Source organism: Natrix helvetica (assembly GCF_964273705.1).
Source record: "Natrix helvetica genome assembly, chromosome: 8".
Lineage (NCBI taxonomy): Eukaryota > Metazoa > Chordata > Lepidosauria > Squamata > Natricidae > Natrix > Natrix helvetica.
Genome location: NC_138559.1, coordinates 6,445,789 through 6,468,969, shown reverse-complemented (window position 1 = coordinate 6,468,969; position 23,181 = coordinate 6,445,789). Strand labels below are relative to the sequence as shown.

Below are 23,181 nucleotides of genomic sequence, written 5' to 3'. Positions count from 1 at the left end.
TTTACCACTACAGACCTTTATCAGGCTTGGAGAGCTGCCAGGCCGATATCTTCCAAACTCCATGCTGTAGCAGCAATTACTTGGCAAGGGGTCAGGAACAGATCTTGACCCTAATGAATTGAACTAATTGTCTCCTGCAAACTCCCCTCCCCTTTCGCTCCTCTTTATTCCCTCTGGGAGGGGCCATTCACCATCCACCTGTTACTTTACTCCCAAGTCAGCCCTTAGCTGTTCCTTTCTACTGGCAGCTCTGCGCATGTGCACTCAGGGAAGATGCTCCAACTGTTCTTCTGCCCCACTGATATCTGACTCTAAAAGCAGCTGATAGCTGGCATGAGGCCCTGGCCCCCTCTCTGCCTCCAACACAGAGCCCTCAACAGAGCCTTCCTCAAACTCCAGGACTTGCCCATGTTCCTCCCCTACCTCCTCACTGTCTGAGTCTGCTGCCAGTTCTGCTGGCAGGCCATAACAAGAAGGTCCACTTAGGTTCATTCCCAGGGTTGGATGGACTAGTACGTATAATCAAATGCATAACTGACTTCCTGATATTCCTGTGTCTTTTTCCACCCCCGAGGCCAGAGAAGACCCCACCAGCATGGTCTCTGTTTGGCATTGCCAGAGCTCCGATTTCATTTTTTTAAAACCAGCCCATCTCCCTCTCTCTAAGTGCCTAGAGGCCTGTACCACCCACCAACTGTTTACTTGTAAGTTTCCTACCCTCCTAAACCCTTTGATCCTGGGTTTATCTAGCAGAAAGGAGCTGGGTGAAAAGGGAATCCCGAGAGAAGTCAGACTTGGCTTCTTAAGGTTGTGTTGTGGCCCGCCAGCAGAGCTGGCAGCAGATTTGGACAGTGAGGAGGTTGGGGAGGAACACGGGCCAGTCCTGGAGTCTGGGGAAGGCTCTGATGAGGGCTCTGCGTTGGAGGCAGAGAGGGGGCCAGAGCTGTATGCCAGTTAGCAGCTGCCTTCAGAGTCAGACATCAGTGGAGCAGAAGAACAGTTGGAGCCTGTTTCCGATGTGTGCATGCACAGGGCTGCCAGATGAAGGGAACAGCTAAAGAACAGGGGTCGACTCAGGAGGAAGGCCACAGGTGGACGATGAATGGCCCCTCCCAGAGGAAAGAAAAGAAGAGCGAAAGGGGAGTGGAGTTTGCAGGAGACAATTAGTTCGCTTAATTGGTTGTGACTCTTCGAGACTCTTTGCCAAGTTTTGCGGAGATCGGCCTGGCAGCTCTCCAAGCCAGATAAGGTCTGTGACTGTAAATCTTCCCTTGAAAGACTTTGCTGGATGTGAATGAGCAGAATTCACAGTCAATTAATAAAAGGGGTTTTTGTTGGGACAAGGAATTGCGCACCGAACCGGCAATAATGCCAGTAGCAACCCACTCCTAGTGGAAGCCTGCCAATAGTGATCCCACTTAGAATAAATAAGAAATTTTCTGACAGAGAGAACAATTAGTCAATGGAATTATTTGCCTCCAGAGTTGGGTGCTCCATCGCTGGAGGTGTTCAAAAAATAGAATGGACAACCACTGACCGGAATGATATAAGGCAGGGGTGTCCAAACTTGGGAACTTTAAGACTTGTGGACTTCAACTCCCAGAATTCCCCAGCCAGCCTGGCTGGGGAATTCTGGGAGTTGAAATCCACAAGTCTTAAAGTTCCCAAGTTTGGACACCCCTGATATAAGGTCTCCATACGATGAATGGTTGTAGGAACTGGGCATGGCTAGTCTAGTGAAGAGAAGGATAAGGGGGGACAGGAGAGCAGTCTTCCAATATTTGAGGGGCTGCCACAGAGAGGACGGGGGTACAGCTATTCTCCAAAGCACCCAAAGGCCAGACAAGGAATAATGGATGGAAACTGACCAAGGAGAGATTCAACCTAGAAATAAGGAGAAACTTTCTGACAGTGGGAACCATCAACCCATGGGACAGAAGTTGCCTTCAGACGTTGTGGGAGCTTCATCACTGGAAGCTTTGAAGAAGAGACTGGATTGCCACCTGTCAGAAATGGTGTAGAGTCTCCTGCTTGGGCGGGGGGTTGGACTAGATGACCCCTGAGGTCTCCTGCAGCCCTATGATTCTATATGCTTCATGGTTCCGGAGGTTTAGATGTCAACAGAACATAGGTCCTGCGAAAGATGGACAACCTTCCTATAGCCCAACCTCGACTTGTTCTAGGTTTGCTTCGGCCTCCCTTGTCCAGGTGAGCTCAAGCAATATCCGCATCCTCAAATCAAGAAAAACAAAACTGATAAACCAATTTGCTTTGCTGTCAAATGTTGATTGCTTGCGAAAAACACAAGAGAAGAATGTCGAATGGAGGTTGGCAAACACCAATTTTCACCATCCTTTTTTTTGTTGTTGTTGTTTTGTCGGCCTGGTCATGCGTCATGCATGTGCTCCTCCCAGGGAAATTCCTTTGAAGGATTGTTTTGGGTGACCTTTGATTTACAATGAAAGAAATCTTTTTCCTCGTTCTTATTTTTTTTAATATTTTTTTTTCAAAACAAACACAACATATGAAATCTTCCTTCTTTACATGCTGTAGAAAGTGAATCAGTTGGTTACAAAAGACTTTCGTGCAGTTCTTCTGCAGTCATCAAGCATAATTCATATTAACTCAAGTATTTTTACTCAGATATTTATACATGTTACCATCATCATACCTCCATTTTCAATTGACTATAATTGTTTAAACATCCTTCATCATAAAATATACCAAGATTTAATACATAACCACATACTGGCATTTCATTTACTATTTCTAAAATCCTCCAATAACATTGAATCCTTATGTCCTATTCTAACTAAACATCCATAATATTTAATAACAAAGTTTTCTAATCCTCCTTTCCAAATCACTGTTTACAATTTACATCCAGCTTCCTTATGATGTACCCACACATGTATATATATTGTTATCATTATCCCTCCTTTATTTAACTATATCCTGCATCATAACTTCCCCCCCCCTAATAATCAAGACTTAACTGTATCTTAACTTAGTTCTTTTTTATTAACCTTTATATATAATCCAAAAGGATTTATAATCTTCCTTTCATGGGTACCATTCAATATTCATATCCAATTATTACTTATCATAACACTACATATTGTATACATTATTATCATTATCAATTATTTATTTAACTATATCTACTGTCACTAAATTTCACTAAGTTTAACTAGTTTTAAATTATACTCTTCCATCTATCAAACTGTATCTTTCCAGTAGCAAAACAGTCTCATATCTTCTGCCATTTGTGGTGTCAGTCCTCTAATCATCTCCTTAATCAATTTTGTATGGACTCCTCTTAGCAACTCCTTGCTTATAAAATCTTTCATGTAATTTCGATGCCCTTCTTCTGTTTCCTTAATCAGCTTATCTTTGATTGTCGGTAGCGTTATCCATGATATTGCTAATAAAATTTCTCTCTTTAAATCCATAAATTCTTTTGTTTTTTCTTCTGTATCTTGCCATATGGGGTAGATTTCCCCTCCATTTAATTGCTCTTTCAGTATTCCACTCTTTCCATTTTCAGAGACAAACCAATCACCATAAATAGCAGCAAATTTAATTTCTTTATATTCACTTTCCTCTTCAATTTTTAGGATTTTAACCACCACTTTTTCCACTTGATAAACATCTCCAACTTCATCATATTTTGCTGTTAGATGCTCTAAGTCTTCCAACTTCTTCTCTATCCTCTCATATGTGTTTGATAATTTCTGTATTTCTGAAAATATCTTTTGCAGACTTAAATTTTTTTTCTGCTGTTGAAATTGTGCCATTATCTCCAAATAACAAACACTGCTGCTCTAGCTTGGAAGGTTTTAACAAGATTAAGCATAGATTCACAATAACATTTTATTTTCACTTTTCTCTGGTTAAAGATATACTTCAAAGGGACATCTGTATGCTTTTCTTCTTATCACTCTCTATAAACAAGCAGTGAGACCTTGGAGTGCCAAGCCAGGATAATCAGTGAGAAAAGTAAGAGTGCTTCATTTCCAATAAACATACTTCCAGCCTCCTAGTAGCAGTGTTATTGTTGCAATTTTCTTTGTTTCTTTTTGTATCTTTTTTGTATTTCAAATTTTTAAAAAGTCCAATTCTTGAATGAGTTAGAAGAACACCCACAGTAATGAAAGAGGAGAATTTTAGTCCATAGGTTACAAAGAATAATAAAAGAAAAAATAGAAGAAGAAAACTTAATCCATTCGTTTTAAAAGGCTTGCATAAATTCCATCCATGAAGATAGCATTTAAAAGTAAGATAACCCACTGTTCAAAACCATTCCAACCTTAATTCCGCTGCTTATTTCTTCTGTTCTCCAATTTAAATTAATTTTAAGTTTTTTATAGGCTTTCTCTTTTAAAACGGTAAAAATTCCTCACCAGCTGGAAACACTTTCCGTATCCTTCCGTTTTGGAGCTGCCCTTACTTCATCAGCCTAATGTCTGGGTTTTTTGTCACTGGCTTGAAGAACATCTCTTGGATCTTCAGGGACTTTGCGATGTCCCTGAGATCAGCAAGACATATTCTTCCTGTTCACCGTCTCTGCGGGACGGTTTAAGTCTGTTTGGACCACCCAGTGGCAAAAGTATCGATGGCGATCTCAGAGCATTGAGATCGCACGTCGTCTCGTCACAACATTGGCTCCTCCTCTCCCTCTTTCTGATTTTAATGGGGAAGTTTTTTACAGATTAAAAGAGTTGGAAGGGACCTTGTGGGTCATCTAGTCCAACCCCACACCCAAGCAGGAGACCCTACACCATTTTTGACAGATGGCAATCCAGTCTCTTCTTCAAAGCTTCCAGGGATGAAGCTCCCACAACTTCCGAAGGCAACTTCTGTTCCATGGGTTGATGGTTCTCACTTTCAGAAAATTTCTCCTTATTTCCAGGTTGAATCTCTCCTTGATCAGTTTCCATCCATTGTTTCTTGTCTCGTGCTTTGGAGAATCATTTGACCCCCCCTTCTTTGTGGTAGCCCCTCAAATACTGGAATACTGCTATCACCAGGATGGCGAACCTATGGCACTCGTGCCACAGGTGGCCCGCGGAGCCATTTGTCAGGGCACACGAGGCGTTGCCCTGTCAGCTGGCCAGCACGCATACGCAAGCTGGCCAGCTGAGTTTAGCTTTTTTTTAAGCCATTTTTTGCATTCCCCAGGCTCCAGAGGCTTTATAGGAGCCTGGGGAGGGTGAAAAGAGCCTCCTTCCCCCGGAAGCCCTCCGGAGGCTTCAGGACTTCTAGTTTGCTCGTAGGGTCATTTTTAGTCCTCCAGAGGCTTCAGGGAAGCCTCCTGAAGCCTCCGGAGGGTCTCGTGGGAGGGGAGAAGGCTGTTTTCGCCCTCCCCAGGCTCCTATAAATCCTCTGGAGCCTGGGGAGGGCGAAAAAAGCATGCAAAAAATGGGGGGAGCGCCTCATGAGTGCATGCGCACTGGGGGGGTCACACGTTGCATTATGGGTGCAGCACACCCACGCACAACCCCCCTGCGCTCCCCTCCCTTATGGCACATGAGCCAAAAATGGTTCACCATTGCTGTGCTATCATGTCACCTCCTAATTCTTCTTTAGCCAAACCCAAATCCAGCAACTGTTCTTCATATGTTTTAGTCTCCAGGCCTTTGATCATCTTAGTTTAACAGATTATCAGAGTTGGAAGGGGCCTTATAGGTCATCTAACCCAACCCCCCGCTCAAGCAGGAGACCCTATACCATTTCTGACAAATGGCAGTCCAACAGGGGGATAGAATCAAGATCACGTGAAGTGTTAATACCACTTTATAATGTCTTGGTAAGGCCACTCTTGAAATACTGCATTCAGTTCTGGTCGCCACGATGTAGAAAAGATGTGGAGACTCTAGAAAGAGTGCAGAGAAGAGCAACAAAGAGGATTAGGAGACTGGAGGCTAAAACATATGAAGAACGGTTGCAGGAACTGGGTATGTCTAGTTCAATGAAAAGAAGGACTAAGGGAGACATGATATCAGTCTTCTAATATCTCAGGGGCTGCCCCAAAGAAGAGGGAGTCAAGCTATTCTCCAAAGCACCTGAGGGCAGGACAAGAAGCAATGGGTGGAAACTAATCAAGGAGAGAAGCAACTTAGAACTGAGGAGAAATTTCCTGACAGTGAGAACAATCAACCAGTGGAACAACTTGCCTCCAGAAGTTGTGAATGCTCCAACCCTGGAAGTTTTTAAGAACTTGTTGGATAACCATTTGTCTGAAGTGGTGCAGGGTTTCCTGCCTAAGCAGGGGGTTGGACTAGAAGACCTCCAAGGTCCCTTTCAACTCTGTTATTCTATTTCTATTTTTATGGGTGGACCTGGTGCATGTGTGCAGTGTGTAAAAACCGAAGTCTGCGGCTCAGCTTGAAAAGAGGAATCTGGCCAATTGTGTTTTGATCGATGAGCCATGGCCATCCCTGCTGCGGAGACACAGCACAATTGGATGCTCTGGAGGAGAAGTGCTGGCAACGTAGGCTGCAATCCCTGATTTCAGCTTATCCCCCCTGAGATAGCTATTCTCTCCCTCTCCCTCTTTCTCTCTCTCTCTCTCTTATTAAAATGTTCTTTATTGAAGTCAAATTAAAATGTTCGGCACAGTGTAAACAAACCGTCCTGGCGAAATCTATGCCATACATGCTATCAAGTTATACATTGTGGGCACCCTCCTTTTTTAATATTTGATCCATTCCGTATTTACAAATATAAAAGTATCCTATTTCCTGCTGTTATTTTATAAGTTCTCGCTATTTCATCCATAATTCTAGTCTCCATTCTATGAATCTTAGCCCTTGCCTATTTTGGGACTTTCCTTTTATATTCCAACCATCAATAAAATTTATCCCCGATCTTATAATATTCGGATTCATCTTTATTCTTCAGTTCCCACGTCAATTTATCCATTTTCACACAGATCAAGATTTTCCTAATTATTTCCCCTTCTTGTGGAGTTTCTTTGTTTTCCTAATTTTGGGCAAAGACCATTCTTGCTGCCGTGATAATATGTATTGTTAAAAAAAATTACCCCCTTGTTGTATTTATTATTTATAATTCTCAAGAGAAATAGTTCTGGCGTGAATTCTATTTCCTCTTCGGTTATTTCTATCAGCCACTTTTGGATTTTCTGCCAATATATTTTTGCTTTTTGGCACAACCAACACATATGGTGGTACGTGCCTGGTTCATGGTCACATTTCCAACAATTTGGCGATGAGTTTCTAAACGTTTTGGCGATTCTTGCGGGTGGAAGGTGCCACCTATAAAACACCAGATAGCTATTCTCATGGGAGCAGCCTAGCATTGATGGAGAGCATGGATGAGAAATTCACCCCTTTTTGGCTTATAAAAAACTCTCTCCAATGGCAGCTTCTGAGGAAGCTCCAGGCCGAACTTGGGAGGTCTGGTCCCACCCACGGCGAGAAAAGCAGGAGTGGGTTTTGGGTTTGGTTTTTTTTGCTCCCTAATTGCCACATGCTGAGATCTCTAATTGCCTTTTTTCCCTCTAATGCTAAAATAGCATGAATTACACAAAAGTGGTCCCCCATTGTGTTGCCGGAGCATCGTGTAACAAGAGCCTGGTTGTGTGTGTGGTTTTTTTTTTAAAGGATGTATTGATGTGGGAATTTTCTCCCTGCCCTGCCTTGCCCTAAAATCTCTTGTGGCTTTTTTTTCTGCTGGAATTCCCCCCCCCCCCCAACATTCCGGTTCTCTCCCCCATCAGAAGTCATTTGTCTGAGGGGGTCCTTGGTGCTCTCTGAACTTGCTTGTTTTTTTGAAGACGTTTTATTGCCCAAACTGGGTAACATCATCAGGGTTTGAAGGGAGTGGCCTGCCAGTGGCCAGCAGATTCGGACAATGAGGAGGTTGGGGAGGAACATGGGCCAGTCCTGGAGTCTGGGGAAGGCTCTGATGAGGGCTCTGTGTCGGAGGCAGAGAGGGGGCCAGAGCCGTCTGACGGTTATCAGCTGCCTTCAGAGTCAGACATCAGTGGGGCAGAAGAACAGCTGGAGCCTGTTTCCAGTGTGCGTATGGGCAGAGTTGCCAGACAAAGGGGACAACTAAAGAACAGGGGTCGACTTGGGAGGAAGGCCACAAGTGGACGGTGAATGGCCCCTCCCAGAGGGAATAAAAGAGGAGCGAAAGAGGAGTGGAGTGTGCAGGAGGCAATTAGTTCGCTTAATTGGTTCGTGACTCTCCGAGACCCCTGGCCAGATTTGGGTGCATGGGGGAGATGTTGACTAGATAGGTGCCACCACCAGGGTCCTGATGAACGAGCTTGTTGGGTCCAAACTATTTGGCAAGTCTTGTGGGGAAGGTGTGCCAGCTGCCAACTGGATTTTAAGCATGGACCCAGCTTGCTGACTTGTGACTTTTGTTACAATGTGGTTGTCATCAGTATCTCTCTCTCTCTCTCTCCCTCCCTTTCTCTCTCTCTCCCTCCCTCTTTTTTTCTCTCTCCCCTCCCTCTCTCTTTTTCTGCCTCTCTCTCCCCCCACTCTTTCTCTCCCCCTCTTTCTTTCTCTTTTTTTTCTCTCTCTCTCCCTCCCTCATTCTGCCTCTCTCCCCCTCCCTCTCTCTTTTTCTCTCTCCCTCCTTCCCTCTCTCTTTGTCTGCCTCTCTCTCTCCCTCTCTCCCCCTCTCTTTCTCTCCCCCTCCCCCTCTCTTTCTCTCCTCCCTCTCTTTCTCTTTCTCTCTCCCCTCTCTTTCTCCCCCTCTCACTTTCTCTCTCTCCCCCCTCTTTTTCTTTCTCTCTCTTACCCCCACTCTCTCTGTTTCTCCCCTCCCTCTTTTTTTTCCCATCCCCCTCTCGCTTTCTCTCTCTCACTCTCCCTCCCTCCCTCTCTCTCCCCCCTCCCCCTCTTTCTTTCTCTCTCTCTTTCTATCTCTCTCCCTCTCTCTTCCCCGCCCCCACTCTCCCCCACAGGTAAATCACACCTGGCTATTGTCCAGAAGGTGAACAATGAAGGGGAAGGAGACCCCTTCTATGAAGTGCTGGGATTGGTAACGTTGGAAGATGTCATTGAGGAGATCATCAAATCGGAGATCTTGGATGAATCGGACATGTACAGTTAAGTTCGTTTTAAATCTTCCTTTTTTTGATGGGAGGAATGTCTATCTTGTTGAATATATCCCTTGCAGTGGTAACCTTGCTTGCCTATGAAAATGCATGAATGTTTTATTAGATATGATGTTTTATTGTTGCGGCTTGTTGGCTTCCGGCCCCTCCAACAGTCGAATCAGAGGAGGGGGCAGCGTGGTTATCACCTTTAAAGCGCTCCATGGCACAGGACCTAGCTACCTGCGGGATCGCATCCTACCCCATACATCTCTGCAACCAATTTGCTCTCACAGGGAGGGACTCCTCCAGGTGCCGTCCACTAGGCAATGCCAGCGGGCGGCGCCCAGGAGTAGGTCCTTCTCTGTGATGGGCCCGACCCTCTGGAATAACCTCCCCCCCCCCGACATCAGAACTACTACCGATCTCCGCTCCTTCCGTAAGAAACTCAAGACCCACCTGTTCCAATTAGCTGGCCTGGCCCAACCGTAGTTTTAATTTTCAATCCTCCTGGCTGGCATTTTAAATTTTAAGGGGTTGTCCTTTTAACCTGTTTTAATTTTTATTATCACTGTACAGACCCTATATTTAATTTGTTTTTAATAAGGGGTATTCAATATTGTTATTGTATATACAGTTTTAGTTTTTGTCTGTACACCGCCCCGAGTCCCCTCGGGGAGTGGGGGCGGTCTATAAATTCAATAAATGAAATAAATGAAATGAAGTGGAAGTCAGGGTCAGCATCAAGGCAACCTGGGAGCTCCAAGGGGAAGGAGGGAATGGAGCTGGCAGAGAGAGAGAGGCGGAGGCTGAGCCGTCCGTCAGCCCTCGGAGGGAGAGTCAATGGCCCCCAGGTCTGGAGGAGGCTGATGAGGAAGAGGAGGAACAGCTGGGTTCAGTGCCTGATGTGCGGATACGCAGAAGGCAGAGGAGAGGAGAGCAGTGGAAATCTATCGGCCAGTCTTTGGGCTGGAAGAGCCACCACTGCTAGTGAAGCCCCACCCTAGCTCTGGGGATAAAAGGCAGGGGGTGGAGATGAATAGATGTGGCAACTATTCATCTCCCTGCCGGACAGACTCATTAGCCTGCAGTGAGAGAGAAACTTTTTCCCGGGGCTGCCGGCGCTCCTAATAAAGGAATCGTTGAGTTCACTTCAGAGGGTTTATTGTGTTTGAAGAGCTGGGCCAGAACAGTTGTATGAGATTTCTGGCCAATGGCCATTGTACGATTTTGATCTATATCAAGTGCTAGAAGGAGACCACAGTGACCTCACGGGTCAACCTGGATGCCCATCAGTCGACCTGTCTACCTATTTGATTTGTTTTGAAAATACTATCTTAATTTAAAAGTTGTAATTTTGCTCGGCTGACAAGAAGAAACTCCAGCTTCTCTGGGACCTTCCTTATTTGTCTGTAGGCATCTACAGAAGGATGGTGGGGAACCTTCTGGCCAGTAGGCATGTTGAATTTGGCCATGGTCATCATGATGGCCCTCTTGGGAAGAGTAAAGTCTTCTGTGGAGCCGAGGTGGCGCAGTGGTGAGAGTGCAGTACTGCAGGCTACTTCAGCTGACTGCTAGCTGCAGTTCGGCAGTTCAAATCTCACAAGGCTCAAGGTTGACTCAGCCATCCTTCTGAAGTGGATAAAATGAGGACCCAGATTGTTGGGGAAACAGGCTGACTCTGTAAACCGCTTAGAGAGGGCTATAAAGCATTATGAAGCGGTATATAAGTCTAAATGCTATTGGTTAGGAAGGAAGGAGGGAGAGAGGAAAGGAAAAAGAAGGAAGGAAAAAGAAGGAAGGAAAATAGGAAGGAAGGAAGGAAGGAAGGAAGGAGGGAAGGGGAGGCAGGCGTGTTGGTGCAGTGGTTAGAATCCAGAATTGCAGGCTGACTCTGCCCACTGCCAGGAAGTTCCACCCTGTCCGGCTCAAGGTTAACTCAGCCTTCCGTCCTTCCGAGGTGGGTAAAATGAGGACCCAGATTGTTGGGGACAAGAGGCTGACTCTGTAAACCGCTTAGAGAGGTCTGCAAAGCACTGGGAAGCGGTATATAAGTCTAAGGGCTATTGCTATTTTGTGACACAGCTCCATACAGACCTTCAAAATTTCAAATGGGCTCCAAATGGCCACCCCCAAATACTGCCTGCCTCTGACACGAGGAATGTTTTCTCAACATGCTTCTCTTCCACGAATTGCCCTTTCTCCTGTCCGACAAAACATGCAACCCGTGTGGTTCACACATCACGTTGTGTGACAATGTTAATTCAGCGGGTTTGGCTGAGCAGCTTATGCCAACATTGTGGTGTCTTTAATGACTTGTTCCTTGCTTGTTGTCACTGTAGCCGACAACCGCACCAGGAAGCGTGTGAGCCACAAGAAGGACAAGAAAGATTTCTCCGCCTTCAAAGACAACGACACGGAGTCCAAAGTGAAGATTTCTCCACAGCTGCTCCTGGCCGCTCATCGCTTTCTCTCCACTGGTAAGAAACTCCTTGGGGAGATTTTGAAAATAGACATTTTTATCCTTTACTGCAGGGGTCCTCAACCTTTCAGACCTCAGGGACCACTAAATTCATAATTTTAAATCTCACAGACCACTAATACGATCTACCTAATGACCTGCTGGGTGGGCGTGGCTAGGTGGTCATGTGGCTGGGTGGGTGTGGCCAACTAACTTCGAGGGGTGCCTCACCGACCTCTACTCACCGCTCCTCGTCTGCCCGCCCGGGTTCCTTTGGGCCCCAACGGGAAGCAATTGCTGGAGCTAAGCAGAAGTATCTCACTACGAGCATAGGCTTTCCAAGTAGAGGGAAGACCTGCGGGAGCGCAAGGCAAAGGATGACCTTGGTTTTCTAGGAAGAATTTTGTTATAGCTACATAGCCTCTAACTCCGTACAATTCCCCCTTCCCATTTTCCCACAATAGAAAAGGCATAGCAGAATAATAGAAAGTGTAGCAGGCCAAAAGGTGGCTGCGGGCCTGACCATTAGTGTATCTATGGTCCTCTGGAGAGTTGGCCGTAGCGAGGTGTCCTAGACCCCCGCAAAGCCCCCGAACCAGCCTCCCTCCAGCACAGCACATGAAGGGTATCCTGGCTACAGTGACCCCAAGCAGTTGCTTTCTCCATCCCCCAAAGGAGCCCCGGGTGGCCGAGTCAATGGGAATTGTAGTCCTGCCACAAAGTTCAGCTAAGGCTACTTCCTTCTCTGATCCCACGATCAGGCAGAGCTGCTGCCCGCAATTTGGCCCAGGCAGATTCCAGAGACTAATATGAAACTCACACACCAGGTCATCCGTCCCCCTCCCCGTCGTCTCACGGGGAAATTACAGGGGTCTACAGACTCCGCAAGGCAAGCCTCCATTATCCTGTCTGCTGTGGCTTTTGGTTTGATCGGGAGTTTCCTTCAGGCTTTGCTTGTTTATTTGTCTCCCACTCTGCATTCCTGTCCGGGCAATTAAGCAGCAGCAAAAATAAAAATAAAAATGAAGCTTTTGTCCCAGATGTTGCAAAGTGAGTTGGGGGTAAGTGGGTGGGAGAAAATCATCTTTCTGAGAAAGGGAAAGGAGTTTTTTTTTAAAAAATAGGTTTTTTTTTTAAAGTGTGTTATTCTGTTTATTTAGAACAATAAATCGAAAAGCTACAAATCTTGTTCTTTAAGTAACAAAAACAAAGGATCTGGCAAATTATTCTTATTTAAGAAATTTACACAAAGAGCAGCCACATACAAGACCTAGAGAGTCAAGGGATGGAGAAAAATAATAAAAGATAACTAGACAATAAAAAATAGTTTTTATTGAACATTTTCAAGTTTAAAAACCACAAGTTAAAAAAAGAAAAGAGAAGAAGAAAAAAAACAGGAAAAAATACAAAAACAAATGCAGACCGGATAAAAACACAAACACAAAAATAAATATCAATGTAATATAATATTACAGCTTCCCTTATCAGCATGTATACTCTGCTTTTGTAGTTTACTATTCGATTATTGCCTTCTCATAGATTTTAACAATTCTAATACTAAGGTAATAATTGTATTGTAAGAATAGTATGAATACATATAATCAGATTTTGCATACATCCATTTTTCTTCATAAGAAAAGGAGATTTGAATTACGGGTAGTTCTCAACTTACAATGGTTCGTTTAGTGACCTTTGAAGTTACAATGGCAATGGGAAAAAAGGGAATTTTGATGGGTTTTTTTCCCACTGGCAGCCGTTGTAACATCCCCCTGCCTTCCAGCTTAATTTTCCTCATTTGGTGCTGTGGCCTAGAGGTAGAGCTCTCGCCTCACAATCAGGAGGGTGTCAGTTCGATCCTAGGTAGAGGCAGATATTTCACTCTGGGCACACCGAGAATATATCTGCTGAACAAAACTCTGCCCTGGCGACAGGAAGAGCATCCAGCCAGTAAACACTCTGCTAGCATCATTCAGTTACCCAGACTCCACCCCGCAAGGGATTATGGGTCGTTAAATTTTGATAGCCATTAAAAGTAGACCTGAAATCTTTCAATGGGCATTATGTATTATAAAAAAACAAAAAAAGGAGGGGGAGAAGGAGGGAAGGAATTGCCTCTGAATAAAACATCAGGAGCTGCTAAGGTACATCCTCAGCTTCTTACACTTTCTTCTGCAGTCTTAACCCAACCTCCAAAAATATTAGCACATCTTGTGTTCCCCAAAGCCAAGTCGAGTTGTAACACAGAAAGATGTATTGCTCACAACTGTGCACAAGAATCTAGTCAACTAATGGTGGACACTAAACTGGCACTAGAGAAGGGCCAAAGGGATTCAAAAAGGGTTCGACTTGGATCATTTGTGGCAACGTAAGGATTCTAAGCTAATGACACATCTCCAGCTCTGCCGGCTTGTATTCCTACAGATGGAGCTTCAATTCCAACAATCGGCCTGAAAATATTGTGGAATCAAAATCCAGAACCCAAACTAACTAATCAAGGTTCACTGCAGTATTTATTGTTGTTGTGGCCCGCCAGCAACCAGCGGAGCTGGCCTCAGAGTCGGACAGGGAGGAGCTGGGAAGGAACATGGGCCAGTCCCGGGGGCTGAGGAAACCTCAGACGAGGGATCTGCATCGAAGGCAGAGAGGGAGTTAGACAGCAGTGAGGCAGAGGAACAGCTGGAGCCTGTTCCCAGTGTGCGCATGCGCGGAGCTGCCAGAATACAAGAACAACTAAAAGAGCAGGGTTGAATTAAAAAAAAAACAACGTTTTGCCCTCTGCAGACCTCCCAAACCTTCTGCACGCCTCATTTTTTGTTGAAAATGGGGCATGCAGAGAGTTTGACAGGCTGGCAAAGTGCTCCTGGGGGCTCGGGGGGCGGGGGGATGAGCAAAAAATGGTCTTTTTTTGTGAAAACGGACTCATTTTTTTCCCCAATAAAAGGACATGCATAGCCTTTAGGAGGCTTGTAGAGTGCTCCTGCAGGCTGGGGGGGGGGCAAAAACAAGCAAAAAGCAGCCCATTTTTTACTCGTTTTTGCCCTCCCCAGCCCCTAGGAGCTCTCTGGAAGCCTCCTAAAGGCTCTGCACGGCGATTTTGGTGAAGGGGCGGGGTTTCGGGAGGCCAAAAATGCTGTATTCAGTGTATAAGATGCACCCAGATTTTCACTCTCTTTTTTGGCGGGGGGAAAGGTGCGTCTTATACTCTGAAAAATACGGTACTTTCTCCCTGTCTTATGGTTACTATCTGGAGGAAAGAATTACAGGTGGTCCTCAGCTTACAGAGTTCATTTAGTGCAGGGGTGTCCAAACTTGGCAACTTTAAGCAGTGGCGTAGCGTGGGTTGTCAGCACCCGGGGCAAGTAATTTGCGCCCCCTAACCTGAGGGCGGCCCGACTGCAGCTGCCCCTTGCTCCGCATCAGTCAAGTGAGGCTCTCCATGCTGGCCTCCTGCCTTCCTCCTGAGGAGGAGCTCGACAGGGCAGCGGGAAAAGGCTCGACTGAAGGGAAGCAGGTGCCGCGGGGGTGGGAGGCGCACCGGGGGCTTCGGGAAGGCGCCGGCTCCCCGGGGCGCTCCAGGCGGAGCGGGAGGACGCGGTGGCGTTGCAGCCGCGGGCAGACGGAGCGCAGCGCTGCTCTCCTTCGGCTCCCGCGGGGGCAGCGCAGCGGGTCTTGGCGGCTCCGCTGGGAGGTAGGCTGGGCGGGGCGGGGCGGGGTGGGGCGGGGCCGGGGAGCTTAGTTCGCGGGCCAAGCCGGGCGCGGAAAGAGGCGGCCACAGTCCGGCAAAGGGCGGCGCGGGGCGAGTCAGGGCGCCCCCCCAAGATGTTGCGCCCGGTGCGGCCGGCACCCCCTGCACCCCCCACGCTACGCCACTGACTTTAAGACTTGTGGACTTCAACTCCCAGAATTCCCCAGCCAGCTCTGCTGGCTGGGGAATTCTGGGAGTTGAAGTCCACAAGTCTTAAAGTTGCCAAGTTTGGACACCCCTGATTTAGTGACTGTGCAAAGTTACAACAGCACTGGGGAAAAAAGTGAGTTAGGACCATTTTTCGCACCTATGAAAAATGGGGATTGAGGCATCCCCGTGGTCACGTGATCAAAATTCAGGTGCTTGGCTGAATTCTTGACTCATATTTATGACGGTTACAGTGTCACGTGATTCCTTTTTGCGAACTACCAAGCAAAGGGGGAAGCCAGATTCATGTAACAGCCGTGTTACTACCCTGACATGTGCAGGGATTCACTTAACAATGGTAGCAACAGAAAGGTTGGAGCTCGGTTGGGCTCATATGCTGAGGACTACCCGTATCAATTTAATTTTTAGAAAATACCAGTTACGTTGCCTTAGAAATTTGGATCAATCTTAACTGCAAAGCAGTCCCTTCAAGGCTGCCACTTCTCCTGTGCCAATTAGCACACATTTGTTGATGTTTCTGTTTTCGCTCACACTCTCCCACTTCTTTAAGAGTGTGCAATCGAAAGTGTGGACGTTAATTTGGCACGAAGCACGTCTTAGCACTAAGCTCTTGTGGGAATTCCAGCCGCTCTCACCCTTATTTCTTTGTTACGGATTACAGCCAAATATTTTCTTCAGGAACACAAAGTAGTATACCTAGATTACAGATTCACAGAGTTGGAAGGGACCTTGTAGGTCATCTAGTCCAACCCCCCCCCCCAAGCAGGAGACCCATCACCATTTCTGACCAATGGCAGTCCAGTCTCTTCTTGAAAGCCTCCAGTGATGAAACTCCCACAACTTCCGAAGGCAACTTCTGTTCCCTGGGTTGATTGCTCTCCCTGTCAGGAAATTCCTCCTTATTTCTAGGTTGAATCTCTCCTTGGTCAGTTTCCATCCATTATTCCTTATCTGGCCTTTGGGTGCTTTGGAAAATAGTTTGACCCCTTACTCTCTGTGGCAGCCCTTGAAATATTGGAAGACTGCTATCCTGTCTCCCCTGGTCCTTCTCTTCACTAGACCAGCCAGGCCCAGTTCCTGCAACCGTTCATCATACGTTTTAGCCTCCAGTCCCCTAATCCTCTTGGTTGCTCTTCTCTGCGCTCCTTCTAGAGTCTCAACATCTTTTTTATAGTATGGTGCCCAAAACTGGATGCAGTACTCTAGGTGTGTCCTTACTAAGGCTTTATAGAGTGGTATTAGTACCTCATTTGATCTTGAGGTTTAAAACAACTATTAATGCAATTTAGAATTGCATTGGCTTTTTTGGCTGCTGCCACACACTGCTGGCTCATATTTAGCTGATTGTCCACTAAAAGTCCAAGATCCCTCTCACAGTCACTGCTAGTAAGCCTGATTTCACCCAGTCTGTACATGTACTTTTGGTTTTTCTTACCTAAGTGTAGAACTTTACTTTTCTCTATAATGAATTTCATTTTGTTAAATAGGGCCCTAGTACCCTCCCCTTCACTTTTCCAACTCTCCTTGATTAGTTTCCATCCATCACTTCTTGTCTTGCCTTCTGTTGCTTTAGAAAATAAGTGTTCTTTGCAGCAGCCCCTCAAATACTGGTAAGGTAAAGGTTTCCCTCGCACATATGTGCTAATCGTTCCTGAGTCTAGGGGGCGACAGTGCTCATCTCCGTTTCAAAGCCGAAGAGCCAGCGCTGTCCAAAGAATCTCCGGGGTCATCTGGCCGGCATGACTCAATGCTGAAAGGCACATGGAATGCTGTTCCTTTCTCACCAAATGTGGTTCCTATTTTTCTACTTGCATTTTTTACATGCTTTCAAACTGCTAGGTTGGCAGAAGCTGGGACAAGTAATGGGAGCTCGCTACGTTATGCGGCGCTAGGGATTCAAACCACTGAATGCCCCACAAGCTCAGCATCATAGCCACTGAGCCACTGATATCAACCCTCTGTTCTTTTATCCCTCCAGAGGTGACGCAGTTCACACCTGCTTTCATTTCGGAAAAAATCCTGTTGCGCCTTCTCAAGCACCGTGACGTCATCAATGAGCTGAAATTCGACGAGGAGGACAAGAAGTCTCCCCGGCACTTCCTCTTCAACCGGAACAAGCCAGCCGATTTCTTCATTCTCATCCTTCAGGTAACGGGAGCTGCTCCGGATTCAACTGGAAAAGGAGGGGACGGATCGTACAGAAGTGGGAGGGGAAGGAGGTCTTAGGGGGACCTTGGGTACGGGGTGACATCACATGCATCACAACCAGAGGTGGTATTCAGCCGGTTCTGACCAGTTCTGGACAACCGGTAGCGGAAATTTTGAGTAGTTTGGAGAACTGGCAAATACTACCTCTGGCTGGCCGCGCCCCATCTCTTCTCTGCCTCCCGAGTCCCAGCTGATTGGGAGGGAATGGGGATTTTGCAGTATCCTTCCCCACCACACCCACCAAGTCACGCCCACAGAACCACTGATCACGGCATCATTCTGCAGTTCCTACGAGGGGGCGACTAATTTGCACCATTCTCACAATGGTGAAACTGCATGTTGGAAGAAATGTCCCACCTGGGTTCTGTTCCAAGTGGGGAAAAAGACATTGGAAACATGGAGGTTGCTTGGAAAGATGGTTTTTAATGGTGGACAGGACTACATGGCTTGAGGTCCTGGGGTGGGGGGGGGAAGGGAAGAGATGCTGAAAGTCCCTGGTTTTATGCCCTCTCTGGGGTTTTGAATTTGAGCTTGTATTCTGATTGGTTGTCAGACTCCCATGGGGCCATGCAGGGGCAACTCTGTAGGCTCAAGCTTGGTTGAGCCTTGGCGGGTGATGGTGTAATGAAGGGGCTTTGGGCAGTTCCTCCTATGGTTTTGCCTGAAGGAGGTAGATCTTTGTTATGTAGAATAGACTGGCCCAGGCCTTAATGGCCCATTGAAAAAGATAGGGGGGGGGGGTTATGAGTTTCTGCCTCACTTTTAGGGGAAATATTCTGTCCTTTTAATATTTTCTAAAATATCTCATTTTCCTAGGAGAGGGGTGGGTGCTAACTTCCTTCATGCCTTATTTGTGTCCTTCTTGGAGTGACGAAATCACATCACTCTCAGCCATCCCGCCACGATGAAATTACAGGATTGGGTGCCCTTTGCCCACTGTTAAAATGATGCAGTCCCTTTTGCACAAGGATGGAAATACGTTATCCGTGTCATTTCATTCAGCCACGTAATTGCATTATTTGCTTCCTTCAAGCAAGGGCGACATTACATAACTCACATCCTTTGTCTGATGGTTGTCAGGATCAGGTCCTTTCCGAAAATTCAGTAAGGCTAAAGAATTTAAAAGAATACAATACATTTTGTAAATAAAAATGGTGGCAGTTCACAAAGATTAAAGGTAAAGGTTTCTCTCGCACACATGTGCTAGTCGTTCCTGACTCTAGGGGGCAGTGCTCATCTCCGTTTCAAAGCCGAAGAGCCAGCGCTGTCCGAAGACGTCTCCATGGTCACATGGCCGGCATGACTAAATGTTGAAGGCACATGGAACACTATTACCTTCCTACCAAGGTGGTTCCTATTTTTCTACTTGCATTTTTACATGCTTTCAAACTGCTAGGCTGGCAGAAGCTGGAACAAGAAATGGGAGCTCACTCCATTATGCGGCACTAGGGATGCGAACCGGTGAACTGCCAACCTTTCTGATCGACAAGCTCAGCGTCTTAGCCACTGAGCCACCGCATCCTGCCTCACAAAGATTACTAGGTGCAAATGGAAATACATTTTATTTCCATAGCAAGGGAGCGAAAGCCGGAAGGGTTAAATTGAATACTTTATTTAAAGAGGAAAAATGTGTTCTTATTTGGATATCACTTCTGGAATTTGTGCTTGTGAAGGAAAAAAAATGAAACTTTGACTTTGGTTTTGTTGATTAGAAAGATTTGGTGTTATAGAAATGGCTAGTTAGATATGTAAGTGTGTAAAAGCAAAAAGTTGAGGCTGGGGTGTGTTTAACTTGTGCTGAGCTAGGAAGAAATGGAAGTTAATGCCCTCTTTTCTTTGTGTTTCTCTTTCCCCTTGTATCTCACACCCGCTTTTTCACGTTCCCTTTCCTTCCCTTCATTTCCTATTTTTTTCTTTTTTTATATTTTAGACTTATAAACTAAAAAAAAAAAGTCCATACAGAAAATTGCAGTTCAAAAGGGATTTATTGCTTGTGCCTGTACACAAGAATTTAACGCTCAGAACTAAATTGGTTCCCGGAGAGGGTCAACGGAATTTAGGAGGGGTTAGTCTTGGACCACCATCTGTGGCAACGTAACAATTCCAAGGTTTGAATCCCTACTGCCGCGTAATAGAGTGAGCTCCCGCTACTTGTCCCAGCTTCTGCCAACCTAGCAGTTCGAAAGCGCATAAAAATGCAAGTAGAAAAATAGGGACCACCTTTGGTGGGAAGGTAACGGTATTCCATGCACCTTCGGTGTTTAGTCATGCTGGCCACATGACCACAGAGACGTCTGCGGACAGCGCTGGCTCTTCGGCTTTGAAAGGGAGATGAGCACCGCCCCCTAGAGTTGGGGATCACTAGCATATTTGTGCAAGGGGAACCTTTACCTTTTAATGATTTCAAGCTGGTGACTGACTTAACTCCGCCTCCCAAGCTCTGCCATTTCTTCTTCCTACGGTGATGAAACTTCATGCAATGCTATAACTTTCATTCACGCTGTGAAGAAACTTGGGTTATCTGCATTAAATTCAGATTATGTAATTCGATTCATTTGCGCAATAATGAGGTTACATGGTTTGCGTCCTTTGGGCAATGGTGTGATGCATGGGACGGCATTGTGGCGCGTGCCAAATGCCCCCGTGTAGGTCTGGGTTTAACCAGGGTGGAAGGATTAGGGTCAAATCCGGGCCTGTCTCTACCATTCATTTGCAAACCATGGAATCTCATAGCAGCCTTGAGCCTGGGAAATATGAGCAGACTTCGTCCTCCTTGGCAGAGTTTCTTCTGTGAAGAAGAAAAAAACCAGCAGGAGCTTTTAAAGAGCTTTAATTGTTGCATCTTAATTATGATAATTGGCTGAGAATGCCCACCCACCCCACCAACTCTCATCTTCTCAATCAACAGAATGTAGTTTTTCTGAATTCTGTGGGCTTAGATTCAGCTCCAAGCAGCATCTGTGGTATTATAAAACAGATTTTCTAATTGTTCAGGCCACGGAACCTGTTAGAACCGCTGTAGTAACAAAATACCGGTACTATTTAAGTCAGTTCATCATTTGTTCTCGGGAAGCTTCTGTTATCCATCGGTTATCCACGTTATCCTGGGTTGTATAAACAGAGGCATAGAATCAAGATCACATGAAGTAGTAGTAGTGCTACTTTATAAAACCCCTAGTAAGGCCACACCTGGAATACTGCAACCCATTTTACTTGCCCTAATACAGGGGTGTCCAAACTTGAGAACTTTAAGACTTGTGGACTTCAACTCCCAGAAATTCTGGGAGTTGAAGTCCACAAGTCTTAAAGTTCCCAAGTTTGGACACCCCTGCCCTAATACAAAACAGATTTTGAGACCTTGGAAAAAGTTCAGAGAAGGGCAACCAAGATGATCAAAGACCTGGAGACTAAACCATATGAATGAAGAACAGTTGCAGGATTTGGGTACGGCCAATCTAGAGAAAAGGAAGACTAGGGGGGGACATGATAGCAATTTCCCAGTATTTGAGGGGCTGCCCCAAAGAAGTGGGGGTCCAATTATTCTCCAAAACACCAGAAGGCAAGGCAAGAAACAATGGATGGAAACTAACCAAGGAGAAAAGCAACCTGAAATTAAGGTGAGGTAACAGTGAGGACAATTAACCAATGGAACAACTTGCCACCAGAAATGGTGGGTGCTTCATCACTGGAGGTTTTTAAGAAGAGATTGGACAGCCACTTATCTGAAATAATATTGGTTCTCCTGTTTGAGCAGAGGGCTGGACTAGAAGACCTCCAAGGTCCCTTCCAGCTCTATTCTATTCTTCTTGACAACTTTAAGGAGTGTGGACTTCATCTCCCAGAATTCCCCAGCCAGCTATGCTTCCCAGGCTGTTTTTTGCTATGGTGCCCGTCATTCTGAACATTATCCCGCTTCCAAGATTAGCTTGGCCCATTCCTGTTTGGCTTTTTGTAAGATCCTGAATATTTGGCTTTTTGCCAAGGGTTGGAGCGCTGGGTGTGTATTAGAGCTGTTTTCTGGTTGAGTGGGTGATAGATTACATCAAGGGTTAAATCAGGCTGATTGGGAAGTTCTGGGAGTTAAAGTCCGCAAATCTGAAAAGTTGCCAAAGTTGGATGCACCTGGATTAAAGGAAGCTCATCTGTAATGTGTTTCTGTTTTTATTCATTGCTTATTTTATATATGTAATTTGTTCGATTGTGAATTTTCCTGGCGTCATGTAAAAGTGAGTTATATAAATCAGATCAATAAATGCATGAATAAAAATTTGCTTTCTTGGTTCTAAATGTGAACTGTAGTCAGAGGTGAGATTCAGCAGGCTCTGTCCAGTTCTGGAGAACCGGTAGCGGAAATTTTGAGTAGTTCGGAGAACCGGTAAATACCACCTCTGCCTGGCCCCGCCCCCTTCTATTCTCTGCCTCCTGAGTTCCAGCTGATCGGGAGGAAATGGGGAGTTTGCAGTATCCTTCTCCTGCCACGCCCACCAAGCCACGCCCACCAAACCAAGCCATGCCCACCAAGCCACGCCCACCAAACCAAGCCATGCCCACCAAGCCATGCCCACCAAGCCATGCCTACAGAACCGATAGTAAAAACATTTGAATCCCACCACTGACTGTAGTGTAAACGAAACAACAACTATGTATTAATTTCAATAACTCCTTCTCCCCCTTATCTTAATCTGGATAGAAGCCCCTACATTTGCAATTCTGTTTTATTTTTAAACTCCAATTTACTCCTCGTAAATATTGCAATGCTTGGAAATGAGGACCATTTCCCAAAGAGATTGTTCTGACTTAAGCTTCCCAAGATTACGTAGAAGACTCCTCATCCTGATAAAACACCTTTTATTTAGTTTAAAGTGAATTCCTCTCTAGCAAAGTCCCAGCCAACAGTCTTTCGAGAGATTTCACAACTACGGGCCTTTATCAGGCTTGGAGAGCTGCCAGGCTGATATCTTCTAAACGCCACGCTGTAGCAGAAATTACTTAGCAAGAAGTCAGGAACAGATCTTCACCCGAATGAATTGAACTAATTGTCTCCTGCAATTGTCTCCTTTCGCTCCTCTTTATTCCCTATGGGAAGGGCCATTCAACGGCCACCTGTATCTTTACTCCCGAGTTGGTCCTTGTTCCTTAGCTGCTCCCTTCTCCTGGCAGCTCTGCACATGCGTACATGGGAACAGGCTCCAGCTGTTCCTCTGCCTCACTGATGTCTGACTCCGAAGGCAGCTGATAACTGTCAGACGGTCCTGGCCCACTCTCTGCCTCCAACACAGAGCCCTCATCAGAGCCTTCCCCAGACTCCAGGACTGGCCCATCTTCCTCCCCAACCTCCTCACTGTCTGAGTCCGCCACTGGAGATACCACAACAAAGATATTCCCTGCCCTCGCTACCGTTTTTATTCTGCAAAGTAAGGTCCCAATTCAGATCAAAAACACCTTAGAAGATAAAAGGGGAGAAATGCAAACCCTAAAATAATAACCTTCAACCTTTTTTTTTAGCTGCACCGAAAGACTTCT

The 23,181-nt window shown here is 45.9% G+C and overlaps 1 protein-coding gene and 1 long non-coding RNA gene across 2 annotated transcripts in view; one reads left to right on the top strand and one right to left on the bottom strand.

The window, feature by feature from the left end:
• The window catches only part of LOC309396083, a 171,433-nt gene that overhangs the window by 88,986 nt on the left and 59,266 nt on the right, over positions 1 to 23,181 (bottom strand). The window lies entirely within an intron of this gene.
• The window catches only part of CNNM4 (cyclin and CBS domain divalent metal cation transport mediator 4), a 78,726-nt gene that overhangs the window by 38,553 nt on the left and 16,992 nt on the right, over positions 1 to 23,181 (top strand). Inside the window, exons 2-4 of the mRNA XM_081960751.1 lie at positions 8,945 to 9,088; positions 11,419 to 11,556; positions 17,429 to 17,598. Of these exons, the coding sequence (XP_081816877.1) occupies positions 8,945 to 9,088; positions 11,419 to 11,556; positions 17,429 to 17,598 (452 nt within the window). The remainder of the gene's footprint in view (positions 1 to 8,944; positions 9,089 to 11,418; positions 11,557 to 17,428; positions 17,599 to 23,181) is intronic.